A 22,244-nucleotide genomic window follows, 5' to 3' on the forward strand; every position below is an offset into this window, starting at 1 on the left:
GAACTGCTCATGGCAAACATACATTATATAGTAGAAACACACACACACACACGTGCAGAAAACTAACAGCTGAACACCCCTTGAGCAAATCACTAGGCAACGGAAGCTTCACAGAGTCCAGTGTGATGCTCTGCCTGCTACCCCTCCTCACTACCCCCATATCTTTTAAATCAATTGATTAGGCCATCGGCCCTACGACGACAGACCCAGTACCCGATAAAGCGGCCCGGTGGACTTTAGAACGGTCCGCCTAGCCTGTGCAGTCCGATAAGGGCCCTGGTGTAGGAACCACGGCAACGGTGACGAAGACAATAATGTAGTCGGCAAGGCCGGTCCAAATGGCGCCCCCGCGCCGAGCCTCTCTCCCTCCAGGGGGAGTGGGGGGGGGGGGCGCTACGTTTAAGAGTCTGTTTGCGTGGCTGAATGGGCAAATGATCGTTCTCTATTAAAGGCAGGGGGGATTCCGTGGCCCACATTAAAGAAAGAGAGAAATCATAAAGGCAGTGGAGTTCAATGTCTCTTAAGAGACTGAAATGGCTGGTGATCCCAGGATCTCAGGGCTTGGTTCGCCGAGCCACAGGACAGGCTAAAAGACTTGCGTTCTCTCTCTCTCTCTCTCTCTCTCTCTCTCTCTCTCTCTCTCTCTCTCTCTCCACACAGCTGCTTATACTCGAGCTCAGGGATACAGAGGAATTGTTTTCTTGTCATGTTGCTTAAGCACTACACATGCCTGTGGAAATCTTGCTCTCGTCACTAGCTCAGGTACCCAAGGAAGAGCAGAAGAGCAGAAGAGGAGAAAAAGAGAGCGAGAGTAATGATTTGCATCATTCCTTTACACCACACAGGGCTGGATGAGGTAGAAGACCCCACATCCCCCATATTCCCATCCCGCAAAAAGATATGTTCCGGTGTCTACGTCAGGGGCCACGGGCGACCATCCCGGAATGGCCATGACACGATGCCCTCATGCAGCCAACTGACGTTCCGTCCCACTCTGGCGTTCCCTGTCAGCACTCCGTTCCGACAAACACGCAACCAGGATGAGTTTCTTTCCCAATGAAAACCTGCTTGTCACCACAGCACATGCTGAATGTGCAAAAAAAACAAAAAACGGAAAAAACAAACCAACCAACCCTGGCTGTCTTCCGCCACACGGCGCTACGTTCGGACGCTCCTACCACAGATAGACGGATGGGGAGAGTGTCGCGGTGCTGAGAAAGGAAGCTGAGAAGTAGCGAGCATGCAGTGGTGGTGGGAGGATGGGGGCACTACTCTGATACCTGCCTTTCTGTTCTTTTCCTGCGGATGGCTGACGTGCGGCAGAGATCTGAAAACTGGTGAGAGATAAGGATGTTCTTAGCAAGTTGTCTCTTTGGCTAAACCGACCCTTGGCTGGAGCCGGCGCGCCTCCGACCGAAGGCAGCGCGACAGAGATGGACAGGAAGGGAGAAAGAGCGAGACGGAGTGACAGCGAAGAGACAACTTCAGTATCTCCAGGTAGTTGAAGAGGGCACTCGCCTGCAGGCAAGGATGTCTTATTCATGGGAAACTCATTACTTCTCTAATGAAAGTCCTCCTCTGTTTGGATTTCAGGGTCAACCCTTTCCTCCTCTCTGTTTGAAAGGAACACCCCAGCTCAAGGTCCCCGGGCTGGCTATGCTCTGGAATCCGAATCAGACGGAATGCAAGATAAACAGCCCGAGACTGGCAGCTCGGGTGGACGACATCATCACGCCCCTCGAGGACCAGGGAAACATTTCCGGCACATTCCAGCATCTGATTCCTACATTCATACATCAAAGTCAGCGTGTTATGTGCACAGCGAAGGGTGAGGCATGTCTCATCTAACGGTTACTGTTATTTTTGTGGCTCTAAGCAAACAGGAACAGGGGAGAAACACAGGGGATTTTATTACTGTATGCATAAGCCGGCAAACGAGATGCCACCCTGATTACATTCAATTATCAACTAGCCTATAAGTGGGCCAGAGGTGGGAAGCGGATATTTCGAGTTCAGATCTGTGTGTGTTTGTTTTGCCACAGTGATATCAAAGGAATGCAAACAGGATAAAAACAAACAGTGATGATTGTGAGCACACAATTTATGGCCGACACACAAACCGAAGACAACATTTACACAATTCTACCAAAACTAGTATCATTCACTTAGTGAAGGTTTTGCCAAAGTGGTAAAAATATGAGCATCTATAACCTTTCGCCTGGACCCCAGGTAGGTTAAACCGAGCACGCCACTCGCGGGTCACACTAGACGGGTGATCCTCTCTCTCTTTGAGGTACCCAGTTACGTGTTTGGTGGAGAACTATAAGACAAAGAGGCGAACGCACGGCACGCACGAGGCAGCCTGTGCAATGCACGACTCTGGAAACGATTTACATAAAAGCAACGCATTCCGTGCACGTTCATGACGGTTGAGACGCGTCTGAAACGCGTGCGCAAACTGCAAGTCTATCGAAACCCTTGTTGGAACGACGGATGCACCCGCGGTGGAAAGCTCAGCCGCGTGGATCGCGTACCCCACCAAGGCGCCGAAGCGGACGGATTCTGTCATTACGGCTGGCTTGAAAAGCCCGAGGACTCTCGCCTGTCACTCACTCGCGCAATCGCTCAGTCAAGGTCGTTAGAAATATAGAAGGCGCCACAGAACGTTTGCATAGCCCGTGCCGGGCTTTCGTGTAGTTTGTATCTAAATGGAACATAATCGTTTCTTATTCTCTCCCCGGGATTAACGGAGAAGCAGCCCGCCCGGTCCGGAGTGGAAATTCCCATTCATCCCACTTCGCAAGACGGATCACATCGGTACGTTTTAGACTTCGATCGCGTGCCTCCGTTTTCCAGCAGCGAAGACGAACGTTCTCGCGTTCTTGTTCACATGGGCTCCGACAGATCCAGACATATTTCCGACTTCACGCATTTAACAACTTCCGTCATGATTTAGTTACGCAGGACGATCTGAACCTAGCGTCGGTCAGGGACAACCGAAAATGCCTGCGCAAACGTCACGAGCATTAGGCGGATTTCATACAAGCGATTTAATAAACGCACGAATAAATAAGCAAATAAACAAACAAACAACAACAACAACAAAAAATAACAGTGACGCCGGAGCCTGGTGCTAAAATCAATGACGTGAGTAGTGCAGACGGGTTATTATGGCACTGGTTACCTGTCCGCACTGGTAATTAGACCGCTTAGAAATAACGGCTCCCCGAGTGCGCGCTGTCACCCTGGCAGCGTGATGTCTAAAGCTTGTAACACGGACTCACTGTTGCAGTGGCATGGACACTGTTAATCCTAGTACGGGGGAGGCTTTTGGATTATAACAATATAGATTAGAAATGAGAGACTTCAGTGTCCACAGCCGTTTGTGCTCCGCATCGCGGTTTAAAGCCCCTTCGATTCTGGTCACATGTAATACAGAGGAACGTCGGGGGGGCTGGCGGGGCTAGTCGGTAACGCCTGCCACGGAGTTCAATGTTTCACGCGTAAAACAAACTTACCGGGATGGCAGTCGGCGCAGAGGAGCGGGGAGGCTGACAAAAAGACGGAGAGAATCCAGCAAGCACGCGGTTGCAGTAGGCTCCGCATGTCACCATGCACGCCGAGGGCTGGCAATAACGCAACTGTTGACAGAGTTATCCCCCCGGTGAAGAGAACCTCCAAACCAAGCAGTCGGAACTAAGCAAACGGGAGCCGGTGCGCAAATGAGGCGCCAAAGGGAACTTCTTCTTTCGGAAATCAGTAGCCCGTAAGGGGAGGAATTTTCTAAGTTCGGCCAGCCAGGAAACAGTTTTTTTCCCTCTCTCTCTCTCTCTCTTTCTCTCTTTCTCAAAACCTCTTAGATGCCACAGCTAGTACTCCGGAGATTAAAAAAAAAACACAAAACAACATGACGGCGGAGGCGAGGTTCGAGCTCGGAGCGGGACGGGACGCGGAGCCGTGCAGGTCCGCGCAGCGAGGACAGAGCGCGGAGAGTCGGAGCAGCGCTAGGAGCTCTCCACTCCGCCATGCAGGAAGTATCGCACAGCCTCGCAGAGTCTGGCAGAGACTTTCAAACAGGCTTGGGAGGAAAAAAAAGGGGGGGGGGGGGAGAGGGAGGGAGGGAGGGAGGGAGAGAGAGAGAGAGAGTGAGAGAGAGAGAGAGAGAGAGAGACAGGGAGGAGGGCGTCAGATCCCGCACCGCCGGATCCTAGCGCCGAGGTGTGCGCGTTTAACACGACATTCTTTGTCTATAAACTTGAAAATACCATCTAATAAAACGGAAGACTGAATTTTTTATCACGCATATAAAAGGCGCTGGTGCTTTCTCTTTTTCTTTTTTGCAGGACCAACTGTACTTTTATTGATAATGTGGATAATGGAGCGTGTTTAGATTGCACAAATGGACCATTATTCGTCTTCTAATTGATCCGGGTGTAGGCTATGTGCGCGGAATGAGGCTATCAAAAATTAGTCCTTTGTATTTCTCTTCTAAAGCAGACATGGCTCGCTGTGACTATGCCGCGCTTCGTTCTTCACACGCACCTGAGAGAGAAAGATCCTGTGTGATGCAGCCTGCAAAAAGCCTGCATGTTTAAATTCCATCTCTCTCTCTCTCTCTCTCTCTCTCTCTCTCTCTCTCTCTATATATATATATATATATATGTGTGTGTATAGTGTGAATAAGGGTTTCACAGACTAGTTATAATAGTTTCTGACAAATCTTATATGTGGCCTAAATTCTCCATGTTTGTGGCTGTGGTGTGGACATTGGGTTTGGGAAGTAGGAGCATGCCACACTACTGCCTTGGAATAATGGATGTGTTCCCATTCCCATTCCAGGGTGTTCACATTCCTAGCCTGCCATTTGTGTTGGGCTGCGGAAGACTGAAATGCATGAAACAAACAAACAAACAAACAAAAGCACAGCTAAAGCAGTTTTGTGACTCAGACACAAGCGGCTGCCGTCACGCTCCCCACATGCTGAGCCCTGTTTCATGAGGATTCAAACTTGGGATTTGGGGATTTTGCATTTTTGACGAGGGAAACGGGTCAAAACATGGGCTACCAGAGGAACTATTCCTAGCTGTTTGCCAAAGCCTGTTATATTGGATTGTGTGGCTTTTATTCTCTTCATTATTATTTCTTTATGGGCTTGTCATGTTAAAAGTCCAATATTTTCTGAATTAATCGTTGTATTGCTACCTTTTATCTCCTCTGTCCTCATTATGAAAAAAAACCTCTTACATTAATATGATAAAGGTCGCGTACGGTCACACACACAAACGCAAACCCACACAGAGTTCACAACGCCAAAGCATTTTATCGATATCCAACAACTGCACTTTACTGATGCCGTGTGACTTTGACCTTTGCAGCGTTCAGGACTGTTTTTGGACTTTGCAGGAGAAACAGCCTGTTTTCTTACTGCCACACCAGAAGCAAGCCAGGCCAGAGCTGATGAGAAAAAAAACAAAAAAACAGAAATCCATAATCCAAATTCATAAAACATAAAGCCCCTGTTTTACATTCTCCAGTTGCAGGTCCAGGTGGGAGTTTGACATCTGTTGGGTCGGGACCATGCTGGAATCATTATTTAAAATAACACATGCTAGGAGCAGGGCACTGGGACGCTCAAGTGTTTTACGTATGTAGCTCAGAAAAAGGCGAACGGGGTTAATGAATATTTTCTGCATAATCCTTGCATAAAACTTGAAATTTAAAATAATGCACAGCCAGAAAACTTAATTTTTACTCTGAAACTAAGTACTTGTTTTGATGTTGTAAAGTTAAATGTCATAAGTTGTCAGCTAAATGCCATAAATAAAAAGTTAATGAAACTGATTGTCCACTATTAGCATAATAAACATATTTAAGGCTCCTGAGCAAATAAAGGTGTATTTTTAGTATGCAAACATACTGCTGAGAAACAGGAAAGAAGAAGGAAAGAGTTCATTCTGAACAAGAACATTTTCACACTCTGTTTCACTTCTACTAAAAGCTTTCACTTAGCGCCAGTTATTCGGCTAATTCACAGTTTCCTAACGAGGCCCTTGACCCACCACTGTTTACACACTCATGCACATGTTGATATTTGTGCTGTAAACAGCACAGAGAGACATGGAAATTGTCTTGGGAAATGCAGGACTAATAACACAGGCGCTGGTTTTAAGTCCTTGATAAGACAGAAATCCTGTCGATTCTCTTTTATTTACAGAGCCACTACAACAAAGTATGACAACTTTATTGAAAATCTAATACAAATTCACAGCTGAACAGACTAAGCAAGCAAAGCAAAATCAAACATAAATAATCTTAGTTCACTAAAGCTAGCCTGCTTCGAACCGGTTTGCTTGTATTTAGCCAACTCACTCTCCTTTTCAAGTTCAAGTTTGGTTTATTCGTCACGTACATAGTCATACACAGTATAACTCGCAGTGAAATGGTGGAGAGTGCTCTGTCCAAACTGAGGAAAAGAAAACAGGGGTGCATAGAGACCCCTTTCTACCTTTCAGATTTTTTTTTTAGCTAATTATAGTGTATAAACTAGTGTTCATTATGGTATATAAAACAACTCTTGAATGAGTACTAAGTTTGTTATGGTACGTTACTGACCCATTAGAAGGATTTATCATCATATTAAAAGATGGACAAGCGTACAGCTTTCTTTCCCCCCTTCTTTTAATTAAAGCACCATTTCCAGGAGTTCATATGATCCATATAAACCAGGCCAGTGCATATAGCCCTCTTCCCTGGACACTTCAGTGAATGCGGAGAGATCACTGCCAAGAAGAGCAGCCCATACAGCTTTATGACGGGACGGCTGTCCCAACCAGATGTTGGCTCATTCATCAGACACCTGGGCTGCAGTAAATAACCGCCACGACCTTCCACCACTGCAAACCTTCCCAGTCCAGCAAAGCGCCGTGTGCGAGAGCGCGCCTGCCGAAGGGCCGGCGTGAACTGTCGCGCGCCCACGCGCCACGGCGGAAACGCTCCTGCACCCGCTGGGAGCTGCTTTACATCTCACATTAAAAGCATCATAAAGTTTGCAGATGCTGACACGCTCTACGTGACCTTTTTTTTGTACCCTTCATAATTGGTTCGGAATGACTTGAGTCTGTCTGTTTAACTAAGTGTTTAATGAATTGGCCCGTGACGTGAGAAAGGCTTTGAGGTCATGCGCCTTCAGTCAAATAATACAAAATTACGCCCACGTCGCGGAGACTTTGATGATTTCTACATTGGACTTGAAAGCTGCTGTATAGCAACTTATAGCCGTTTCCGTTACTAGATCTTATTGATTCACGGTCTGTACAAAACGAAACCTTGTTAAAATGTCAGTGAACGCCAAAAGTCACCTTCCCCGTGGCCCGCGCATACGTCATTAGACACGCGTTACCGTCTAATCGCACGGGTATGTGCGGAAGCCTCTCATCACGTGGGACATGTAGTTCCATCCTCTAGCCTTCTCGGTTTGCGCCCCGGGTCTCTCACCCTCACAAAAACTACGCCTCCCATAATCCCTCACTAACCCACGTGTACTGGATACGCGGAAGGTGAGTACAGGCTATCCGCTGTGGAGACGTGTCGGTTTAAACCGTTGACAACCTTAGCGCGTCCGTGTAGATCCGAGCGTGTGGTTTGAGGAGACGATGACGTTTAATTACTGTGGCTTTCCTGAGTGTCGATGTGTGGCTTTGCACAGCTAACGCAAGCATCCCTGCAGATCAAGGACCACTCGTCCCTGTTCGCTACGCGTTTTCCTGCTTCAGTGGTCCCGAGTCCACAGTGTACCATCGAGCTCAGCCGGCGCTTCCTCTTTGCACTCCATTGTAAATAAACACGACTTTCAATTGAGCACACGGATGTTTTGTACACGTCAACATGTCCTTCAGACGATCCAGGCGGCATGCACGATAAAAGGTTATAGATGGATGGTGAAACTGACCAACCAGTAAAAACTCCTTACATCTTCCTCTAAAAGGTGCACACTCTTAACTCGCAGTCTATAGCCTGTCTGCTTCAGAGAGCAAAAAAGTCAAACTGACCTCTGAGTTTTCAAATACATTGCAGTAATAGCAAAGTGGGATTGTGTGTGTGTAAGTAACCTTGAGGTAAGGTTATACCAGTAAGTACTGCCTAGTTTGTGCTTGCAAACATTTTTAATGCAGATATGCCATAGGAGTGTGTGTGGAGCCTACAGGACATGCTGTAGGAGTGTGTGTGGAGCCTACAGGACATGCTGTAGGAGTGTGTGTGGAGCCTACAGGACATGCTGTAGGAGTGTGTGAGGAGCCTGCAGACATGCTGTAGGACTGTGAAGAGTGTGTGGAGCCTGCAGACATGCACACTAAGCTTCCCAGTACCTGTATATTAATGCTGTTGTAACTGCAGCAGTTCTGTGGAATCTGTCAGAAGAAAAGTTAAAAAAAAAAAATCAAATCACAGCTGCCATTAAACAATGGTGCAGTAATAACTCATCTTTTCTGTGTCTCTACTTAGAAATTTTTAAAAAGCATTTAGAAGCCTTTAGAGGAAAAATTAATTTATCTACTTTTTAATGATCTTTTGTGATTTTTCTGAATAAGAAGCCCCATTTCCTGTGTAGTTGCTTCACTATAAATGGTGGTCAGGCAGGTTTTGCTGAAGGTGGGTGTTTTTGACCAGAGAGTAACAAAGAGCGTGCATTTTTAATTAGAGTAACTTGATTTAACATATTTTAATTATCTCCGTCTCAGTGCTGTTGAGTGATGTCACGTGGCTCCTCCTTTTAATGTCTACCATCTGTCTAGTTTTGTTAAAAAACAGACAGAGAGATGATGTGTCTCTCTCTCTGTCTCTCTCTCTCTCTCTCTCTCTCTCTCTCTCTCTCTCTCTCTCTCTCTCTCGGACACACCTTCATGGTAGAGGGCTTCTCTGGACATCCTCTGCTCCAGACCTGTTCTCCTCCCGCGGTATTGAGTCCCTCCCCCTGCGTTCTGTTTGCGTTACAGTGTCCTGGTATCTTTAGACTCATGTTTCTCAGTGCTGCCCCTACAGTACATCTGCACTGCCCGTTGCATTTCTCTGTTCTGACTCACCCATTTTAAACTTGCGAAGGTCTGGATAATTTAGAAAATGAGTTAGTCGAGTTTGTTGGGTAAACGCGGACATCTGCCGTAAAATCGGCTGTCAGCGGCCGAAACTAGATGCCGCTTGTGACGACTCATCATCTGTAACGGCTCCGTTTTCCTGGTTCTCCTCTCTGTCGCTGCTGGAAGAGGCACACGCATTACTCCTCTTTCGCAGAAATCTCTCGAAGGCTTAAGTCATGTCTCTGTGTGTGTGTGAGGGCTGGTGTGCAAATGAGCAGCGTCAAAATTTTCCATGCTCCGCGCCTCCCCTCCTCGGAGCTGTTCACGGGGATTTGCCGACGGAGATGCGTAATGTAGGAGAGCCTCCATCAATTATGCAGCTTTTATTCGTACCACAGCCATACTTAATTGATTTGATTCTTTTTGCTTCATGTATTATTGAACAGGCAGGTCGTGCAAGCGCTTCCTCGGGACTCTTCGCTGCCGGCTGTGCTGCGTGCTCCACGCAAATCCGTGTCCATCATGGGAAGCCCCTCCCACTGCAATACCCCCCACCCCCACCCCCTTGGCATCTGGACCAAGGGTGGGAATTGCCCACTTTTACACAGACGGGCGGCCAGCCGCCTCTGCCCCCTAAGCTCGGAATTAGAGGCATTCCTGAGCTTGGTGACCGGATTGGGAGTGCCGGAAATGGTTTCTATGGGGCGGCACGCAGCGCTGTGTTGTCAAGGCAGGTGTCACCGCGTCACGTGTGGCGTTCGGGCCGCGGCCGGCTTGCTACTGCATCTGGTGACTTTCATCTACATTTTGAGCTGTTGAACATCTGCTGTTGTACAGAAGAGACCATACGGTGTTTGGGGTCGCTGAGCGTAAACAGACGCTTCATGCAGCTCCTTATTCAGCTGTCCCTCTTATTACAGTAATGCCAGCAGTCCTTTTTACATCTTCCCTGTACGTGTAAAAGCCATTTTGCGCCAGCACTGAATGGCCACGGAGCTGTTTCTTTTCTTTTAGTGGTCGGTCCTTTGTCCCAGTACCCAGACCAGTGTGTCCTGTCCTTTCTGAGACACCTTGCTCTGTGATATAAGCCACAGGTCTCTTCCCCTCAGTTTTCAGCCACTGTTTTAAAGCTTTCTTTCCCCAAAGGACCCCCACCCCCAACTTAAGCCCCGGCACACTCCTAGCCTCTGTTCTTAGAAGGGCGGGGGGTGCATTTTGACCTTTAAAGGTGAACGGCCAGTGTGGCGGTCCTTTTCTCGGGCTGCAGGATCTGGCGGGACACGTGTGTGTGTGTGTGTGTGTGTGTGTGTGTGTGTGTGTGTCTGTCTGGAGGAGGCATAGATTTGTTTTTTTGTGGGGACCAAATGCACCATGACATTTTTAGGCGGGCATTGGTCTGTGGGGTACATTTTGTCTGGTTCCCCTAAAACATTACATCTCTTGTCTAAAAACCTAAAAGTCCTTGCTGGATAAGATTAGGGTTGGGTTAGAATAGGGTTGTGTACGTAGTGATCTACAAGTCAGTGGAAGTGTGCAAGTCAGGTAGGCAGGTAAGGTCAGGAGGTCAGCTGCAGGGAGCAGCAGTGAAGGATGTACTTCTGCAGATTTGCAAGTTTGAGAGAGAGAGCGCGAGAGAGAGCACTCCATATGGCAGTAACTGGCGGTGCTTGTGAAGTGTCTGCTCTGGTACTGTGATTTTTCTGAAGGTATAGATTCTACATTCTTAGCCAAATCCTGCCCTTGCTGTCAGTGAGCACAATCAACACTGTTATCTGAGCAGGCTGAGTACTACGTGCCAGAGGTAGCGTACCGCACCAAAGTCCTGCCTCGCGTTCCGAGCTTTTTTAGCCGCCATGGCTACCTTAGACCCTTGCCACCACCTGTGTGCCTTCATAGCTAGTGTGGGAATCAACTTAAGAAAGCATCATGTCTGGTGTGTTTACCTCTGGGTTCAGTCGTGGCTGCTGTAGCTGTGTGAGTCATCAGTGTCATTGAACTTGGCTATATCATGCTCGCGCTTTGCTCGAGCTAGCTTCAGTAAGCTCCTTTCTCTCTCTGTGTGTGTGTGTGTATGTGTGTGTGTGTGTGTGTGTGTGTGTGTATTATGATGCCAGCTCAGCATGACGCAGACTAGATGGCAGTGTCAATGTCAAAGCTGTAAAGGCGAAGTGGCTGGTTTCCCGCCTGCTGGCCAGCGCTTGTTTATTTCCCTTCTAATCCTATATTCAGCATGAAGAGCTCCAGTCCCCAGGCCTGTCAACAAACTGAGTGCTGCGTACAGCAACAGTGGAGAGAGAGAGAGAACGAGAGAACTAACGAGAGAGAGAGAGAGAGAGAGAGAGAGAGAGAGAGAGAGAGAGAGAGAGAGAGAGAGAGAGAGAATGATTTGTGCTGTTGGTGTATCTGATGGTCGTACTGAACAGGATTACTGAGACTTCTGGGAAGAGAGCACATGTCGGAAAATGATGGAGCTCCACAGTCTCAGCTCCTCGTAAAGCCAGGGGCTGTGCGCGACTGCACTCCAATCCTTTAAACCGGTCACAACTGCTCCGAATGTGCCGGGTACGCAGTGCACCGTCGCCTGGCCGGGAAAAGTCCTCCGCTGGGTCCCGTTTTCAGCTTAGCGCGCATCTGTGCCTCTCGCACGTCGTCCTCAGAGTTTCTGTGCTTTGTTTCCGTTTGCGCGTATGGGGCGGTTTCAGACGGCCAGCTAGGACTGCCCAGCACTGCCACCAGGGGCCGTGTCTCCCTTCTGCTCATTTAGTCCTCTTAACTCAGTCTATAAGGCACCTACGCCACAGGCCAGACAAGTTATGGTCATAACAGGTCTGTCTCTTCTCCTCGAGAAGGCTCGGTCTGGCGCTCTGGGCTGAGCAAGATGGATCTCGACATCGTTTTACGCCTTTAAAAAAAAATCCGATTCCACTAACGCTGGGTAGTGACTGTGCAGAGCGTATTCTGCTTTCAAACGTGAATTAGGCCTTGTGAGCCTTTTGAAAAATGTGAATCTTTTGAAAAACTCGACCATTTAAACTCGAAACCATTTAACGCTTCCGAGAGAAACGTCTGGTCAAGAGAAGACGGGAATAAAAACCCGTATAACTGAGTTACTTGGAAGTGGGAAGCCCAGGTCCACCTGAAGGGCCGTAAAACTGTTCAGCCCTGTCTCCATGGTTGTGCAACTCCGGGGCGGCTGCGGGTCGCCCCCCCGGCCAGCCTTTCCCCCTTCGCAACAGCAGGGAGGTGATATATTATCGTATTTGTGCGTTATCTCTGCTAGCTGGTGGGGTGCGTGCCATACTGAGCAATGATTAGGCATATCAGCCTTTGCAAATGCCACATTCCTTCCTTTATATCACGTCAAGAACGGAACCGAAGGCAATAAACGCAGTGAAGCCTGTCTAATTAAATCCTTTAACATTTACCCATTACTTACGTGGCAACAGCGTAGGACACATAAAAAGCCCACCAATTATGTTATTAATACATTAATTAAATTATTATGTAAAGATGGCCTGATCAAATGAAGCAGGTTTTTTTTTCTCTTTCTGCCTGAGTGAACAGAGCGTTTCCAGAGCCCGCCGGGAGTGTGCAGGCCTGCAGAGGGCATCTTTCCCTCTCACAGAGCAACTAGCGCCTCCGCCAATTACAGCCGAAACCATTATTCGATCTTATCGGCCGCGTCGACAATTAAAACTTGTCTATAAATATTTCCTTGGTCGATTTTGTTTTTCTGGTTCACCTTCTAAGTGGTGTCAAACCACGTGTGAATTTAAGACTTGAATGAAAGACTCCTCACAAATATGACTTGCATGTTTGAGCGCCTGTCAAGTAAGATTCGGTGATAATTCCATGATTATGCAATATGGAATTTTCTCAGCACATATATTAAAGCACATATTAAAGTGTGCACATGTAGTGTTTAGTTCGGGCTAAACGACGAGCTTGAATTCCCGGTAATGGTTCGGTTTCAGGTGCTTCTCCCGCAACTCTTCACCAGCTGTTCTCTTGTAAACAAACGGGAGTATTAAGCACTGTGTCGCGCGCTTGGGGAGCTCGCGACTGAACATTCGCCACACTTCAAAGTCAAAGTCCCGGCGCGTGGAGCTTCGTTTGCCAGAATCGCGATCCGCGCGCGTGCGCGGGTCGCGCCGGGACTTCTCGCGACACGCGCAGAGATCCGCGGGTAAGGCCGTTCAGCGCGCGGGGTAAACACGCAGCGGGCTTGGCCGAACCCTGCAGCGCCAGATCACCGTAACACCGAACACAGGAAGCGTCAGGCTCACCTCTGAGGGGCCTTCAATAAGACGTGACTTATTTCGATGGAGATTTCTTTTTGATCAAGGTCGTTCTGCTCGATGCTGAAAAGTTTCGTCGCGTGTCTCTGATTTCATCGGAAGCTTTAGAAAAGGACGGCGACATCACTCAGAGGCTCGTTACGCAGCTCCCGTTCGGTTTTCTCTCAGTCTTTTTGCTTTTATGTGATGTCAGTTAGACCTCACATCCTGCTAGACCTTGGTTAAGATCTGTGCGATGTGAAAACGTGTCCTATAAAATTCTATGGACTCGAGAATTCATGACAATGGTCTTTTATCTTGACTGTCACTGCTTTGCATTACGGTGCAGAAAAATTATAAATAAAGCTTACCTCTTTTCTGCTTTTCCTGTCATTCAAGTAGTTTAAAGTTATGAACTTATAAAACTTTGAATATAAAACTTTTTGCTGCTTTTGATATTTGCTATTGAAGCAACCCATAAAGACTGAAATTACTACAGCCCGTGATTACAGGGCAGCGCAGAATTTAAATGGAAAAGATGCTGAAAGAAAGAAGTTCTGCGTCTTCCTTTCATCACTTTGCTTTTTTTCATGAACAGTTAAATGGGGAGAATAAACGTATACAACAAATTAATAAACGGTTTTCAACTATTGTCCCAATTTATTCTGGAAACAGAAATGCCCTTATATGTAAGTGGTAACAGTGATGATCTATTTGAAACTGCACAAAGGTTCAGTTTCTCGTAAAGGACTCGCAGAACGAAGGTCTTGTTGAGCAACACTCTTTGCGCGCCAGGTGAGATGTTGCCTGGTTTTGTAGCCTAATTGTAAGCCTAAACACAAGGAGTACAAATATCTTATGAAAGAAAGTATTAATGTTCGACCATATGCTAACCGTGGAAAAGTGCTTACTAAAAAATAATGTATTTATTTCTTCAGCAACCTGACTCTCTGGAGAGTTTGTTTGAATGAATTTTTTTTTTTTTTTTTTTGGTGGTACAAATACCGACGTTTCTCCTGGAACACTTTTGCTCTTGGAACCCCAAAAAGGAAACACTCAGTTATCCCCCCCCCCACCCCCCCCCCCCCTAGTAAAATGAGGGCAGGACTCGGGCGTCATCTCCTCGACTGATGTGACGCTATGACGTCGGGTCTTCCCGTCTCTCCCGCGCGGCTCGCAGACGATGTGATTCAGGCCCCATCTGATTTCTCTCGCAGTTCTTTCTTCCTCACGCACTGCTTTCCCTCCAGCGCTTTTAGTCACCAGTCACTTTCAGGAGGTCGATTCCTGGAGAGGAGAGGAAGTGATCGGGAAAGGTCAGACAAAACTTGCCCTGCCCCACGCAGGAACAGGCCCGGTAGCGGCTGTGATGGGCTCCTATGTGCGTCGCCAGCTCCTAGCTTCCGCCTTCCCTCGTCACCGTAGTCTTGATAAATGGATAATTTTACCACCGACTTGACAGTGTCCTCTTAAGGCGAGAGGCAGGGATCGAGGACACGGAGACCCACTTCCCATCACGGCACCGAACCTTCTGCCTTCCACACCAGCGTTCTCCTTCGCAACACGTAATATAAGGATTATTAAAAGAAAGCATTCAGTTTGTAGAACCGATTCAAGACCACCTTGCTTGAGCTGACTTTGTTGAAATGATAACAGGCATGTTTCCTTAACCTTGGGCTTTTGCAATGAACTCTAAATGATCGTGACCTTGAAGGTCAGTGGTTCTATTATTAATGTCTTCTCCAGGTTTGTAAAAGTGTGATTTGGGGAAGGAAAGCAAAAGCAGAAAACCTTAATAATCCAAGGTTACTTTGTGTTGGAGAGTTTGCCTTTCTAAAGGTGTGTTCAAGGACAGCGTTACCCAGATCTCCCTCGCTGTTGTTGCATTCTCCATATCTCAGATACTGTACCGGGGAAACATTAACGTGGTAGCTTGTGAATGTGTTATTTAACTTTCTGTGGTGCTAGCCTAAGTTCAGTTTTAATTGTCTTGGAATGCTAGGCCCGTATCCACATTTGAAAAGGTTTAAGAATAGGTAGCCTCATTATGTTTGGTGGAGTGTGTTGATACTGAATGATGAATGCACTTGAGTGGAGGAGATGTATATTTAGGTCTGCCGTTGCTCTGAGATGTCTCCTGCTTTAAGATGACGTGAAGTTGTATGTAACATCTCAGCTATTTTGGTTATGCAGCTACTGAAATGCTGCCTTCCTGATATCAAAACACAGCTCTTCAGATTAAAAGTAATTATGTGTTACAGATTGGCTGAATATCAGTGCTGTTCCAGGGCCATTAAGCCTGCAAACTTGACTTTTAACATCCAGATGTTCCTAAAGATATCTGACCTGGATCAGGTGCACCAGGACCAGAGAATGAAAGAAACATCTGTAGCAAATGTCAGTTATTTTTCCTGAATGAGAAACCACCTACTAACAAGCAAAGTAAAAGCAATGGTGTTTGTTGCCCAGTGTTTGCTCAGTGGTCTTTGGTGTGAGTATGGGACTAACACTGCACGCTGACAAGCCTCCAACAGAACTCCTAATACATATCAGCTTGGACCAAAGATCAACTGCTCCTATCTCTCACACACACACACACACACACACACACACACACACACACACACACACACACACACACACACACACTCTCTCTCTCACTCAAGTTGCCAATGCATTCCTCACTATGGGTCTGTTCATCATAAATCCTAATACAACTGAATACTGTTACGCGTTTGCCTGCCTGCGTCGTATCCCATATGCCCCGTGGCCTGCTCTTTCATGGGCTCGACCTCAGTCGTGCTCTGCTGTTCACACGGGATGCCATAAGGAAAGAGAAGCCCTTTTGATTAAAACGATTAGTGAATGATCAAATTCACAGCGCGGCTCAGAACGTCGGTAATAATTGCGCGGTGTCTTGTGAATAACGGGGAGGTTTTTCTCTGCTTTTGTTTTTAGCTTTCTGCGCCACTGCTGCTAGCGAGATAGCATCTGCCGCTAATTACCTCAGCTGGGGGCAGCGCGAAGACGAGCGGGGCGAAGGTATGTATGTTTACTGCAATGCTCTGACTAAAAAATTGGCCAAGTGCATTGATTTATTTTTTTTCTCTCAGGCTCTGTTTTATTCAGAGGACTTGCGAGTTGACACCAACATGTATATTTGCACCCTTTGGGTAGAAACACCACAATCAAAATCGTTGAGACAAACACGCAACACAGACAAAACCTGTCATTTTGGTCATTTGGGAGACTCGATCCTCTGTGGACGCTGATAGTGAATCACCCATTAGTTGTTGTTGTTTTGTGAAGCACAAATCATAATTAAGAGGTTTCAACTCAAAACCTGGAAGGGAGCCAAGGGTCCCAGTCAGTCAAGGCCCGAGTGTATTGGTGTTAGCAGCATAGCAGGTTTGCACAGGTCTGTTTGAGACGCAATTAGGTCGGCTTCTTGTCAGGTCTCAGTCACCCAACGAGGTAACAGTGGGAAACAACATGATTATTGTCTTATGGATATTTGCAGATATGAAACTGATCTATTTTTATCACTTTAATCTTTTGGCATATTCCATTTTCATATTTCCAAGTGCAACAGAACATTTTTAAATTATTTATTTCATTTCATTTATTTATTTTTAGACTTTCACAGTTTGATTTTCCCAAACAACAAACATCAACGACAGCCAAGCCCAAATATTCCGTTAAAACAAACCGCCTCTTCCAGTACATTTTATTGATACTGAAAATCAAATATAATAAACAAATCTCCATAAATGTACCTCACAGTAAACTAAACTGCCAACGTTGCTGACAAACGAGATATATTTGATGTTCCGTTTGAAAGAGTCTGTTGAGTGCACAGGCTCCATGGGTGCACCTTCTCTTACAACTTTGTGACGGCTCTTAATGGGTGGCCTCCACGCTTATCCAGGACCTTGGGATATTTGTTCTTGCTCTGTAGCCTTTCGTCATTTTGATTTGTCAGGCCTTTTATTTGGTGTGCGACAGGGTCCAGATCTAGATCAGTTCTCCGAATCCACCCCATCATGTGTACAGTCGAGTCCTGGTTCTGTCATAAATTATCGCATGACCACATACAGTGAGTGTGACCCTCTGTTACACCCTTGTGCTTTGAGCCATGCGGCGACTTTGGCGGGTCAAACCGATCCTTAACACGGGGCATAACACGCCGTGGGCTGGACAGACGGACATTTCTCCCGACCTGGCTGCTTTGATTAGACCTCCACCCATGTTTACAATTTGTTTAGTTGGCGCCTCACTTGTAACGGCCGGCGTTCTCCTTAGCGGTGCGTTTGTAATTGCAAGCTTAGTGGTAATGACAAGCCACGTCAAGCATTTGCAGGTTTTAAAAGAACGGCGCGGGGGTGGGATCGTTTAGCCCGACGGCCGGCCCCGCGCCTGCTGCGTGAGCGTGCCTTTTAGTGGAGGTTAGCCCCTCGTGCTCCGGGCACGGTGACATTCGGTCGGCAAGAACGGGCGTCCCGGACAGACGCAGTGATGTGCTGCCGTTGCGCTCTTACGGGTCGGGTGCGAATTCTCGTCCTTTGCTTCGCTGCTCCGTGGAGGCAGTGCTGCTTTGTAAAGCCCCGTATCTTAGTAACAGGGCTGTAACGACAGACGCGTGTGGAGGGCGAGAGAGTGAGGGAACGAGAGAGGATAAAGAATGGTGGGTTGGAGCTGAGAGAGAGAGAGAGAGAGAGAGAGAGAGAGAGAGAGAGAGAAAAAAAAAACCGGCACGGAACAGGCGAACGTGTGAGGATAATTTGAGCGATGGAGGAGCGGGAAGAAGCGGCGTGGCGTGGCTCGTGTACGCCCCTCCGGCGTAAACGGCGCCACGCACAGCCGACACGCGGCACTAACCGCTAGCCGCGATGCTAACGTCGGCACAGCTGCGCCGCGGCCGCATGATTCTGTTTCTGCTGCACTGCAGTCGTAAGAACACCTGTAGCAGGAGGAACCGCGGCCTTGCTTCTTAAATAACGCTCTCCGTTTTAATTATTATTATTTCTTTTTTTTTTTTTTTTACACAGTCCATACGTACTTATCAAGGCGGGCCAGGTGCTTTCCTACAGTTGTAATAGTTGTTTTTTTTTTTTTTTTTTTTTTTTTAAAGTCTCAGCACTATTCAGCCTGTGGTTATCCACGTCTTACCTTACAGCCAAACTCCACAACGTCATTGTGCAGTTAAAATCTAACTTTGTCCGTGTCATACGAACCTACGAAGACACCCAGATGTAGCTGTATAACACGGTGCTGGTTTGCCGATCCGCTGCCCTGTCCTCTAATACGGCGTCTGGGAAACCAGCCGCACACTGGAAATAGCGCTAGACAGTTCAGGTAATTTCATCTGATTTGTTGTTGAGCTTCAGTAGATCAAATTATTGGATTTGAACATAAACTGGTGCTAATGTGGTATTTAACGTCAAGAGAGAAACCAGGTGTCTGACAGACTGAAGTCCAATGGTTAAGTATGAAATACATTTTTGTATTATACTTTCTGGTTTCATTGACCAAGTAGAACATATGACCCAAAGTATTAAAAAAAAAGTGTGTGTGTATATATATGTATGTATATATATATATATATATATATATATATATATATATATATATATATATATATATATATATATACACACACACATATATATACATATGTGTGTATATGTATGTAATATATATAATGTATGTGTGTATATGTATGTGTGTATATATGTATGTATATATATGTGTGTATGTATGTATGTGTGTATATATATGTGTGTATATATGTATGTGTGTGTGTATGTGTGTGTGTGTGTGTGTGTGTATATATATATATATATATATATATATATGTATGTATGTTTGTTTGTTTGTTTTTCTATCTGGTTATTGTTGGCAGCATTCTAAAAGTTTTTTTCTCCTTTTGTGTCACTGACTGCTACAGAACAGAGAGAGGGAGACAGAGAGAATGCGAGAGTGCAGAGAGAGGGAGACTGAAACAGATTTTTTTTTTCTTGCGTCAGTGCTGCTGCCGTCTCTGTGCAGCTGATGTTGCATGATGCACTCCTTGTCCAAACCCTAACACAGTCCAGACTATGTCCTGCCTGTAATGTCGAGACGGTGGACACAAACGTCTGGGACGTCCCCTCCACCCACAGCAGCTCTAATTACTCATCTCGTTCTGTTCTTCTTTTTTCCACCCGATTAATAAAAAAAAAAAAAAAAAAAAAGTTTAATAATTTTTTCTGAATCGCCTTCAAGATGATTGCTCTGGGCCAGTCTCCATTTCATGGTCACGTGTTGATGTTCGCTGACGCGCTGCCCTGATTCAGCCCAGGGGCGCGCTCAGCTTTGCTCAGGGTAGTGAGACGGAAGGTATCTGCACGGCGTGGTGGGTCCTTGAGCGCGTAAACACGGCCAACCACAGAGCTCCACTTCTGCACCGTGGAAGAGGCTTCTCACAAAAGGGTCTGTAAAATGACCCATGGGATCTTTTAATGGCCTCTTCTACATAATTCTGCACATAGCCTCCATATTCTCTTATTTTGCCATTCCTAACTCTGGTTCTCAACGAATGGAAAAGTTTTACCTTTAAATTGCCACTCTCTCTCTTTCTCTCTTTCCTCGTACATGCGCACACACATGCCAAGTCTAGAGCTTTGAAATCCAAACACTTGAAAGTAATTTCAGACGTATTCTCATTGTATGAAATGGGTAATATTCTTTCTTCTTTTAGCTGCTGGTACTCATTATACAGCTATAGATGTGAATATATTTTTTCAGCCCTGTTGATGAGAACAGAATGCCCATAGAGCCATTATGTAAAGGCGATGGATGTTGGCATTATTAAAGACTGGTTATTAAAATCAGAACTGGGGAAGAAAATGGGATTAATTAGACTATTCAGTGGAAGTCAATTGGTTAATTTAAAGCCTCCATGTATCAATAGTTAAACTGCAGATTCCAGTTCTTGCCTTTATGTCAGAGAGGTTCAACAGGCAATGGGAAAATGGAAATTCTTTTTTTTTTTGTGAAGAAAACAGCATGTCCTGTAAAATCCGTGTCCACGGTGCTCGCTCAGCGCACGTCGAGCATGGTGGAGTTTACCATGGCAAACTGTTCCAAGTGCCGCCCCAGTGCGTTCAAATGCTAATTCTTATTCTGTGTCCTGTTTGGATCTTTAAACCCGCCGAGACTTTGGCGGAGCAGAACTGACAAATGAGCTGTTACAGTGTGCCACGTGCCAGCCCGTGACGGAGAGAGAGCGGAGCTTCATGGGATCACGAGGAAGGTGAACCACTTGTCTGTAATTAATTTTAAGTAGATGACTGTTATTGGACCCTCTTAGCCAGCATAAAAACAAGCTTGCGATGCACTAACCCACCCCACCCGGCCGTGTTTTTTCTAACTTTATTTATTTATTTATTTATTGCCAGAAGGAACATATTTGTATAGAAAATAATTGTATAGCGAATGTGCAATCTGTGAGACTTATCTCATTATCGCCCTGTCAATGTTCCAAATGTGATGAAGCAGGAAGAGTGAGGGAGAGTGTGTGTGTGTGTGTGTGTGTTTGCAAGATGAGAGGAACACCCTCAAGCAAACAGCGCTCAGGCCCATCAGATGTGTAGGTTAGCGTCTCTGTAAATATCATTAGAGCCTTTGTGTGCGTGCATATGCGCGAGGGTGCGTGCGTGGGTACGCAGGCGTGCGTGCGCCCATTTGTCTCTCCGCCTTTAAAATGCATAGACCTCGCCGCTGTCCTTATTTGCATAGTGTGGCATGAGGGAGTGAGCGCCTTGCGCCGCTGCAACGCACACAGCCCCGCGTCTCCTTCAGGAGGGAGCGCGCAGTGGGCTCTGGACTCCCTACGTACAGATGCTCTGCTAAAAATATCTGCACGCCTGTCTTCAACACAGACCGTAATGCTCCATATAAATCTACCACTTGGATAAAGTAATTGCTTGTACATGACTTGAGCTGACATCCAAAAAAAGGGTTGGGGGAGGGGGGCGGGGTATCAAGGTGCCCCTGCGGATTGCCTGAAAAAATTTGGTGTGTTGACACACTTCTTTGAGACACCCGGCATGTGAACCGCACCTGCTAAAAGGTTTAACTTGTACTTGGGGAGGATGTGAAATAGCTGCTATCTCTGCGTGTACACACACACACACACACACACACACACACACACACACACACACACACACATGCCCTTCTGCTATGCCTGTTATCACTCAGTTGGGAGTTTAGAAACTATGGCACACAATCTTTCTGTTTTGTAACAGTGATCACCAGCAGTAATTGAAGTCTTCCTATTAAATGCCCAGTATGTTTTGTATAGTTTTATTAGGCAAGAAATCTCATTGGTATTGTAGTCATATTAATAATAAATAAGGACATTTTAAGGGAAGCTGGGATGAAGTACTTGTTCTTGTGAATGTATCTGCATGGCTGAGCATCTCAGAAGGAACGCTCTGGGCGTGGTAGGATTTCATACACAATTTTTAACATCGGTGCCTTCGGGTACAGCTCAAATGTCGTGCCATATTCCTTCCACTTTAAACATTGATGATGATGTGTTCTCATATTCTTTCTGACTGTAAGTGAGACTTGAAAAAACGCCTGCGTGTGTGCACTGAATCTTCCCTTTACTTCATACATCTGCTCCCTAGCTGAACTTTACAGCTTTCCATACATTTGTACAGCCTGTTGTCATTTGTTGTCCACTGCTCTCAGCAGCACAGTCGTGCTCTGAGGTCCGATGACTGACTGACTGGCCTCGGGTTCCTTTCCTAGAGTGACATGGTTTTGAATAAAGATCACAAATGCTTTTAACATGCATTTATGTTGCAAAACATGAATATATATATATATATATATATATATA

General features: G+C 46.3%; 2 protein-coding genes across 3 annotated transcripts in view; one reads left to right on the plus strand and one right to left on the minus strand.

The window, feature by feature from the left end:
- The window catches only part of ptprga (protein tyrosine phosphatase receptor type Ga), a 199,162-nt gene extending 195,300 nt beyond the window's left edge, over positions 1-3,862 (minus strand). For both annotated transcript variants that reach the window (XM_035520278.1, XM_035520277.1), the window contains exon 1: positions 3,519-3,862. In XM_035520278.1, coding sequence (XP_035376171.1) covers positions 3,519-3,606 — 88 coding nt within the window. In that variant the 5' untranslated portion in view covers positions 3,607-3,862. The remainder of the gene's footprint in view (positions 1-3,518) is intronic.
- A 3,617-nt stretch (positions 3,863-7,479) lies between these two features.
- fhit (fragile histidine triad diadenosine triphosphatase) overlaps positions 7,480-22,244 on the plus strand; it is a 152,897-nt gene continuing 138,132 nt past the window's right edge. The window contains exons 1-2 of the mRNA XM_035520633.1: positions 7,480-7,556; positions 16,310-16,393. The gene's annotated coding sequence lies outside the window, so the exon portion shown is untranslated. The remainder of the gene's footprint in view (positions 7,557-16,309; positions 16,394-22,244) is intronic.

Source organism: Electrophorus electricus, chromosome 20 (genome assembly GCF_013358815.1).
Source record: "Electrophorus electricus isolate fEleEle1 chromosome 20, fEleEle1.pri, whole genome shotgun sequence".
Lineage (NCBI taxonomy): Eukaryota > Metazoa > Chordata > Actinopteri > Gymnotiformes > Gymnotidae > Electrophorus > Electrophorus electricus.